Source organism: Nomia melanderi, chromosome 6 (assembly GCF_051020985.1).
Source record: "Nomia melanderi isolate GNS246 chromosome 6, iyNomMela1, whole genome shotgun sequence".
In the NCBI taxonomy this organism is placed as follows: domain Eukaryota; kingdom Metazoa; phylum Arthropoda; class Insecta; order Hymenoptera; family Halictidae; genus Nomia; species Nomia melanderi.
The window spans coordinates 802,739-812,384 of record NC_135004.1 but is presented as its reverse complement, the minus strand read 5'-3'; the positions used below and the strand labels follow the sequence as shown (position 1 = coordinate 812,384).

Here is a 9,646-nt window from a genome sequence, read left to right as displayed (position 1 = left end):
TAATATTTAAATATTAATAAAAAGACGAAATGAATTCTGTTTGTCGTATTACGTAAATAAATTTGCGCTTATTTTATTTTAATATCAACTATACGAATATTCGTTACTCAAAATTCATTTTCATCTTTAACACCATTTCTACCGAATTTCAACTTAAAATTATTTTCTCAATTTAATCATTTTTCTTCAATTGAATTTTGGATATTTACTACAGTTAATTTTACAATCGTCATTAGAAAAGTCGAAAAGTCAATTCATAATGTACGACTAAATTTGCAGAATAATTTTAAGTTGAAATTTCAGAAGTTGTCTTTTGACAGCTTGATAGAAATAGTGTTAAGGTTCTTTTGCATTATAATTTAATACGAGGTAGAAATACAAATAAAATGAAAATAAAAATGAAGAGATTAAACTTTATAAATAGTTAATGTTAAATGGAATGGATAATTTCTGTTAAAAAGGATACCACGTTTTTAAAATATTACAGGAATACGGCAGTTCAAACAAAGGAAAATTGCATTTTGTGACGTTAAATCGCAATAATAGCAGGTAGAATGTTAATAAAAAAAGCAAATAAAGAAATTAATAAAATATATATAACAAAAATAAAATCACGTGATACTTGTAGGGATGTAACGAAACGATAAGAACAAATTTTTTACAAATTTTACTCAATTAATACATTACTAATAAAAACCAAAAAAAATGTAGTTATTTCGATACTGAAAAGTGTGTACAAGAATATGTTAAAGAGTTTTCATTTGATAGATAAAAAAGAAAATGCTTTACATGTTTAAACTTGTTACAAGTAAATACAGACCTGTTGATTAGAAAATAGTCCAATGAGAGATCTATTACGCGTGAGACACGGTGTCACTATGTTTAAGTTGAACAGACAGTGTAGTATGATTAAATCGAATTTAAATCGAATTGCGACATAGTATTCTAAGCATATATAAAAGTTTTAAAATATATTTAGCAGTGCTATAAAACGATTTGAATTGCGCGAAAAAACTGATGGGTATAACTTCGTAGCTTACGCTTATTAGTTTATAATTGAACCTCATATAACATCTAAGCACTTTATTAAAATAAATAAAGATTTCATGGACACCCTGTGCGTAAGTAATAATAAGAAAAAATCCGTTTTTGAATGCTTATAGCGTTACATAGATACTTACATACATCATGAAACGAAGAAATCTTAAACGATCGGTGATGTGTCAAAAGTTTAAAGCACACACTTGGAGATTTATATGAAAAGTATGAAAAATGGAGAGATAAAACAAGTTAACGAAGAACTTCTATTTGTGTCATTTGACTTTGTCTCAAATATTATATATACATTTTTTGGAAATGATATTGCGAAGTAGTAAATGAAACTTTGGAGTTCTGACATCAATTGATCTGGTAAAATCTAAGTAGTTCTTACATTTAATTTACATAAAGTCTATATTATAATACATCACATTTTCGAAACATCTTTTCTACATTTAGAATAAGAGATTTAACCTATACTCTGTACGATTTTGCTATACTTTTCCGGTAAATGTACGCAGCTTCTAGAAAACACCGTTGTCTGCTTGATGTGTCACGTGACAATTTAGCCATGCACCTTTTATTCAACATGGCGACCGGCAAGAGACTTGCAATCGTTTTTCGACCAAAGACTATTAGTTTAATTAACAATAGTACATTAAGTAAATTGTCAGGTGGTATCGTGCAAACATGTAACACATGTAATCGACCTTTTGCAACAATTACATTGGGTGTCGGCAGTTGGAATTCGAAGAAACCAGAAAAAGGTAATGTACACTTTTACTATAAAGAACGCAGATTACATCACGCACATTTATGCGAATCTGATTTGTGTTTTGAATTAATTCACGTATTAAATAAGTTCTAATATCGTAGAACAATTTCTTATTTCTAATTACATATATCTTCACGGATGTCGTCTAGTTTATTGTTTCTGTAGAGCATCTTTGAAGTGAATTAACCTTACATTTCACATGCTTTCTGCATTTACTAATCATATTTGTTTACAATTGTTTAATGAAATATTTAGTATTTTCTAGTTGAATTAATATGTATTAATGTAATTATCAGTTATTATTAAAATGATATTCTCAACTGTTATAATCAATTTGTTAAGGTAAAAGTAAGAAAATTGTAAGAAAATAAACATAAAATCACATTTAACTCTTTGCATTCTTTTATTTATTTAATTTTGACCCACAATAATACAGTTTATTGTTAAACATTATTAAAATTATTTCATATATTTTAAAATTAATAAAATTGTCTGTTTTTTTGTAAATGTATGTATATTCAGTAGTTTATCAATGTCACATTATATTTTAGAAAAATTTTAATCGAAAGACAAAGTACAGAGGCACAATGGTACAATTAATTTTATGACATTATGGTAATATGTATCATAAATTTTGGTAGTAATTATCACCGAAATGATATTTTTAAACATAATTGCAGATGTAATACAAAATTTTCAATCAACTCAAAGAAGTATATATACTACAAATAGTCTTTTAAAACGTACTTATTATGACGTATTGGGGATACCCAAGAATGCTTCAGCAAAAGACATTAAAAAAGCTTACTACCAATTAGCTAAGAAATATCACCCTGACACAAATAAAGGAGATCCAAATGCTAGTAAAAAGTTCCAAGAAGTTTCCGAAGCATATGAAGTATTAAGTGATGAGACTAAAAGAAAGGAATATGACACATGGGGTGCAACATCAGAACAAATGTCAATGGGTGGCGGTGGTGGTGATTCTAATCACACCAGAGGTTTTGGCTCATCTTATCACTACACGTCAACCATTAACCCAGAAGAATTGTTTAGAAGAATATTTGGGGATGCTGGTTTTCAAAGCAGTGCATTTAGTGATTTTGAAGATTTTGCTGAGTCAAAATATGCTTATGCTGCAGCTCAAGAGGTATATATAAATACATATATATATATGTATGTACAAAGAAAAAATTTAGTTGGATTTTGATTTTTAATTGGTAGAATTTAGGGATACATACCAGTTCACTGATAACATGTCAATTTGCTAGAGTTCCTCTCATATTTGTATTAATATACAAAAATAAAGTAGAAATAAAATAAACTCTGAACAGATTTATGTTATAAAAACTATGTTATAGATATAATATTTTTATGAATCTTGTACTTAGGTTGTCATGAATTTGACATTTTCGCAAGCTGCCAGAGGTGTGAATAAAGAAGTTGTTTTAAATGTAGTGGACACTTGTGTCAAATGTTCAGGTTCTCGATGCGAGCCGGGAACAAAAGCAGTAAAGTGTCCATATTGTAACGGTACTGGAATGGAAACAGTTAGCACGGGTCCTTTTGTAATGCGTGGTACTTGTCGTTATTGTCATGGTACGAGAACATATATTAGGTACAAGTGCACCGAATGTGAAGGAAAAGGACAATCGGTATGAATGTTTTACTGGATTTTAATTAAAATGGTCATCAAAGAATCTATAAATTTAGTAATATTTTCAATATTATATAATATATATATATATTTAATTTAAAATAGGTTCAACGTAAAAAAGTGATAGTTCCAGTTCCTGCTGGTGTTGAAGATGGTCAAACAATTCGGATATCTGTAGGTAACAGAGAAGTATTTGTAACATTCCGTGTGGAAAAATCAAAGTACTTTCGAAGAGATGGCGCAGACATACATACAGATGCTGAAATTTCATTATCGCAAGCTATACTTGGTGGCACAATAAGAATAGAAGGAGTTTATGAAGACCATACTGTGCAAATTCGGCCGGGTACTTCGTCTCATACAAAAATTAGACTTACTGGTAAAGGTTTAAAAAGAGTGAGTGGTATAGGATATGGTGATCACTACGTTCAAGTTAAAATAACAGTACCTACAAAACTAAATGATAAGCAATTAGCGTTACTTCAAGCCTATGCAGAACTAGAAGATCATACTCCTGGCAGTATACATGGTATTACATACAAAACAGATGGTAAGAATCAATAAATTTTAATTCATAGAATTTTATAATTAAAGTTAATTAAGTATGAGTACCTGAAAGATGATGTATGAATTTTTATGACATTCTTTTTCTATTGAAAGTTGCTTGATTCTGTGCAACATTTTAAATAATATTTCTTATGTGATCTCTGTTTTTGATAAAAGTATGTAGGGTTAGTGCTGTGTGTCGCTTGAGTTTCTTTACATGTACCTGCCCTTGCTAATTAAATAAAAATATAAAACTTCATATATGCGTTTCATTGATGTTCGATAGTAATATAAAAACTTGTTTGTGAAAAACGAAAAAAAATTAACAAACTGTTTATATGTCTAATTTAACATAAAGTATTTATTTTTCGTATTTTTGTATTAAATTACTTCCCAATGAATCATATATTCTTTTAGGCACGGCAGGTCCAAACCCAAAGACTCAAGCGAAACAAAGTGCAGAAAGTTATTCATACAATCAAAATAATGGTTTATTTAATAAAATTAAAAAAGCCATATTTGGATAATTGAAATATGAAATGGTGAGTGCATAGTTAGGATAATATATTTAAAATATTTCTAATTTCAAATACTTCAAGTACTGTTCGTTTAAGTGTCCGAATTTTTACCTGTTACATCGTAATGTATACCAGTTTTTAGAACTGAGTTTCAAAGAACTTGGGATCTATTACTAAAAGGTTTTTTCACAATTTGTAAATTTGTATTTTCTCTTGCCGAATATCGATTGCAGACGTTAAAACGTTCAATGCGGAAGGGTTTGTACAATTTCAATCCTAACGACGAAACTTTTTTCAATTTTCATTTGCTTAGTTGTATTTTAAAATGGTTGAAAATTCACTATTTATAAAGATTTATAATGAATGATTTATAAAGATTTACATTGAATATGTTAAGTGAACAGTACTGTGTTTTATTTGGAATAGAAGAATCATTATATTTATTTTCACATTTATTGCTGCAATTAAATAAATATATTTGAATTACAGGTACAAAAGAAAGCTATACTGGCCCTCTGAATTTAGTGGAATCTATACGAATAGCATTAAAGGATGAAGACAATTTACATAAACAGTCTGCATCTTTTGAATCTAAAGAACCAGGAAGTCAACCTGAAAATAGTACCAGAAGAAAAAATTGTGCAGCAAATGAAGACATTGATGAAAAGCGAAGGCAAAAAGTGTTATAGTTCAATGTTAGATTTTTCAATTGTTAGAAATATATTCGCACATGCAAGTCGTAAAAGAAATAAAGGCAAAAGTTAATAAATACAATTACATTAAAAACATAAATAAATTTAAAGACAATGATTTTAATTCTATGGTATTTTCTATGTAATTCCTTAATTAGTGTTATTGTTTGATTTATATATAAATTTATTATTGATATAATGTACCAAATGCATTGAGAGATGAAACTTACGCCACTCATTTAATAAATAATGGAAACTACTTTGTTATAAATTATATTAAAAGATTAGGATCTTCATCTTGCAGTGAAACCAAAATCATATAAAACTAAATCTATATAACTAAATATATATATAATTTATTAATTTAGTTATATTGCTTTCGCACGCAGGGGTAATATACAGATAATTTCATTTATAAAACTATACAATCGTTAAAATTTCAATTTTCATTATTTTTGTGTTCAATTCTTTACAATGTACGTATGTATTAACAAAGGTAAGAGTCGAAACTTCGCTATAAAAAAAAGTTATATATATATATATATTTTAAACCTGAAGTAGGAATTATAAGAATATTTTAACAGTTTTACAGATTATTATGTTAATGTATTAATTGGAATTTTTGTTTCGTAAGAAATTGTGAGGGAAGATACTACCATTTTACTATAATCTTTACAATTTTAATTCTCATAAATACTATCATAATTTATATTATGTAGTTATTTTGTTCTTTATACTTTCCTACAAAATTAAACATTTTTTAAATAAAAAATGCATTAATTGAAACTTTTATATTTAAATATTTGGGATTAAAATTAAGTAGTAAACTTCATATCATAAAAAGATTTATGCAACATAATGAAAATAGATATTAATAGTGTATTTTTAATTTCAAATTCCTTACAATTTATTTTTATGTTTCATATAGTTATCTTCATTGTGTTCATTGTAACTTTTTAATAAAGTCAATATATTATAATAACTGCAACATTAAATTTTTCCCAAATATTTTTATTTTCTTTTTTTGATAACAAAAGAATTTATTTTAAAAAACATGAACAGTTTTAATGATTACATAAATTAAATAATAGTAGTAACTAACTTTTAAAAACATTGTTCGAATATCGTTTTATTCTTTCTCTAGATCTTTATTTTAATTTAATTTAATCTCTTACACTCTATACAAATATAAAACAAATTTATATAAATTCCTTTTAAATAAAGTAAATAAATTTGTATTAAATATCAACAGTATTTTAGATTGTGAACATTATTTGGTCAGAGTAAGAAGATGCGCATACATTTTCTAAAATCACGTAAGAGTGAATTAAATTAAAATCTTTTTATGTGAATAAAATGATTATAATGAAAATATGTTTAAGCTTCGATGAGTAAGCCGTATTTCAAACCGATATGAGTCAAGTTTTGAGTAGCTGACACACGCAACACAGCAAGTGCAATGGCAATAATAGCAACTGCACCCTCTAGATAAAGACCGTACAATATTCGTACGTAACCGAGTATTGTTGACAAACCTCCGGCAGCAGTAAAATCTAGAGGAAATAGGATACTTGCTGCAAACGGCCTTGATCTAGCTACTCCGAAGCATAGAATTCCCAACAAGTAGTAAGTGGCTAGAATATAACACAATGTAATTTAATGAATTTTCATTAAATATGATATAAATTTAAAAGACAAACACAAGTAGCATATTAATTTATTATATTACATATTACGGTTTTTTCGTCACATGAATAATTGAGCTGTTGTACATTCTGCGCGCAAAGTGAATTCAATAGAACGATAAAGAAATTATTTAGAAAATTAACATACAACCGTAAATACTATCAAAATTATTAATAAAAGAATTTAATGCATATGGAAGTTGCATGGTATTAAATAAAAGCTATTTGTTAATACAATATTTTATAACTACTGGCTCTTCGAATCTATGATTGCTATATTTCTTTAATATAAAATCAAATATTTTTCTGTATTATAACTTACTAATTTAAAAAAATACAAAATTAAACTAATTATTAGGTAAACATGTCAACGTTGCTAAATTGATAGTGAGGTATAATGAAAAAATGAACAGTATAGAAGCACTAAATACATGAAATTTATAATTTATAGTTCATAATAATATCAACAAGTAACTATGTAACAGAGTAATTTTTCTTTTTAATGGTATACGTTCTATACTATGATGTCGCGGTGATAGTCATTGTGTTGACCAGTACAAAAACTATGAACAAAAAGAGTAATCTACTCTGTGCAGTAGTATAATCGTCAAGAAACTGTAAATAGGAACATATCCATGAAGCGTAAGAATAACGTTGAACTCGAAGAATCCATCGGTGATTGTTTGAAGATCAGAGATTCAAAAGGTTTCGAAAATAATTAGAACAGACTAGAAGGCTTCTTAACGACGGACTTATATAAAAAAATAGCTTAATAATTTCGCTTGTGTAATAGTCCCCAAAAAAATGATTAAATTATGTTACCCAGAAATATTGACTAAATCAGGATTTCAATTATTATTCCCACTGAATATATTTATTAAGAAATCCTTACGAACCGATTATGCATCTTCAATAAACTGTGCAATAACTGTCAGTAGGTAATGTGTTAATTATATGGATTTTGAGACGTATTGACCACAGTTCCGGTTCTTAAGAACCAATATTATATCGCTTCTATAACAATTGTAGAACCGAAACACAGAACCAATATACCTAATAACAGTTATGATTCTATTTAGGTTTCCCAAAACTGTTTCAAGGATTGGAACCGATATCGTAACTGTTTTCAACCCCTTTTGAAGATTATTCAAAGGTTAAACCAGATCGTTTCAACGGAAGAACTTTCAATAGCCTAAAAAATGTACGTAGGTCACTATAGTCAGGCGGATCAGACGTAATTTGATATAAAGGTGTTCTGGTGGGTGGTACAAGAAGGACTATTGGTTAAAAAAAAGATGCAAAAACCGATCAATCAGAAGTGTCTCAATTGAACAAAGAATTAAGTGGTTCATTGTCTTTCGCAGTGCGCAAAATTGAATGCTATGAGAATTTTGAACGTTTTGAATAGTATTACGTAGAATATTACTTAATATTAACCCTTTTAGTTTCCTTTTTTTCTATTGATTAAACGATTGATAATTTAGTTTCGTATATTGAAGGTTTTGTATATTTCTAAGAACCTTTGTCCGCAAAGGGTTAAGCAAATAGTAATAGAATTAATTATTAATGATTCGTCATCGTGGCTCTTAAGTTATTCGTATAACTAAATATCTTGATTTGATATTACATAGTTTTCTTCTTGTCATCGTTTTTAAGCAATTTTGAGGCTCGATAACCACCATGGTGGTCAACGTTTTAAAAATCGATGTCCGTGATGAAACAGACTGCGTTAAAGAAGTGATTGTCATTGAATTTATTCACAGCTTGATTCGGATCATGGAAGAATTAACCCTTTGCACTCGCGAGGCGACTCTCAGTCGCCATTTGTTATACAGCAAAGATTATGAAGTTTGATACTTAATATTAAGCTTTGTATAACGCATGAATATTTGAAATATTGAAATAAAATAGCTTTATTTTTATAAAATAGCTGTGTTATTTCCTGGTAAGTTCATTTTAAAAAAGTTTCGTCTATATCTTATCAAAACATGTTGAATGTTTTTATTGAAAAAGTTTCGAGCGCAAAAGCTTAAGTATTTATTTTACCAACGTATATTGCTCGAATGAAACACTATGGCATAGAAATTATTTTCTAAAAAAATATAGATTTAAATAGGTTAAATCGGGGAGAGATGGCCCACTTTTCTTGAAAGACTATTGTATCATAAATATCATTGATACCTAACAAAACAAAATACATTTATGAAAGTAAATGACATATACGAAGAATAGTTAAATAGGCTTCTGCACAAAATTCAGTGTACCACTAAAAATAATTGAAAACATAGGGTAAGTCATAAATAGATGGCCCACCGTTTTAAAAGGATCATAAATATTATTGATACTTAACAAAGAATAATATAGTTAACATGTTGAGTGTCGTTGATATTGAAAAATATAGAAAATGAAAATAATGTAATAGCAACTTATGTAATTGAATTGCGTTATTATTATTGCAGTTTTATCTTGTTGAATGCCACTGCATTAGGTAGTATTATTTGTTACACTTGTATTATTTAAACTATAGTAATTCTATTTGGTTGGGGGTCAGCGGTGACCGTCATGACATCCAACGTGTTAAATAGTTTTATGTACAAGATTCAGTATACTACAGAAAAATATTGAAAATATTTTACTATTGCAATCAGATCGGGCCGTCTTAATCACAGACCCATCTTACTCCAAATTAGATATTTGACAATTTAACTAAAATCGGGTCATATTACTCGGAAAGA

At 28.0% G+C, this 9,646-nt stretch overlaps 2 protein-coding genes across 14 annotated transcripts in view; one reads left to right on the top strand and one right to left on the bottom strand.

Moving 5' to 3' along the window:
* The first annotated feature begins 846 nt into the window (after positions 1 to 846).
* LOC116432357 (dnaJ homolog l(2)tid, mitochondrial) lies at positions 847 to 5,322 on the top strand. 6 transcript variants are annotated; one of them, XM_031989096.2, is made up of 7 exons: positions 847 to 1,121; positions 1,231 to 1,410; positions 1,560 to 1,805; positions 2,494 to 2,963; positions 3,205 to 3,468; positions 3,576 to 4,020; positions 5,024 to 5,322. In XM_031989096.2, exons 3-7 carry the CDS (start codon positions 1,610 to 1,612, stop codon positions 5,221 to 5,223), a joined length of 1,575 nt encoding a protein of 524 aa, XP_031844956.1. In that variant the 5' UTR covers positions 847 to 1,121; positions 1,231 to 1,410; positions 1,560 to 1,609; the 3' UTR covers positions 5,224 to 5,322. The 6 variants fall into 6 exon arrangements, with proteins under 6 accessions (XP_031844956.1, XP_031844955.1, XP_031844957.1 ...); XM_031989095.2 differs by having other exon boundaries at positions 1,200 to 1,410; XM_031989097.2 differs by adding an exon at positions 4,434 to 4,558 and having other exon boundaries at positions 847 to 1,410; positions 5,024 to 5,170.
* Positions 5,323 to 6,013: 691 nt separating this feature from the next.
* LOC116432359 (uncharacterized) overlaps positions 6,014 to 9,646 on the bottom strand; it is a 17,117-nt gene continuing 13,484 nt past the window's right edge. For 7 of the 8 annotated variants that reach the window (XM_031989109.2, XM_031989111.2, XM_031989116.2 and 4 more), the window contains exon 7: positions 6,014 to 6,860. In XM_031989109.2, the coding sequence (XP_031844969.1) occupies positions 6,604 to 6,860 (257 nt within the window). In that variant the 3' untranslated portion in view covers positions 6,014 to 6,603. The remainder of the gene's footprint in view (positions 6,861 to 9,646) is intronic. The other variant, XM_031989117.2, reaches the window with a different exon arrangement.

Coding starts and splice junctions, on each gene's coding strand:
- LOC116432357 (XM_031989093.2), top strand. CDS start 1,610: ATGCACCTTTTATTCAACATGGCGACCGGCAAGAGACTTGCAATCGTT. Junction 1,806..2,493: donor TTCGAAGAAACCAGAAAAAG/GTAATGTACACT, acceptor ACATAATTGCAG/ATGTAATACAAAATTTTCAA. Junction 3,469..3,575: donor GTGAAGGAAAAGGACAATCG/GTATGAATGTTT, acceptor AATTTAAAATAG/GTTCAACGTAAAAAAGTGAT.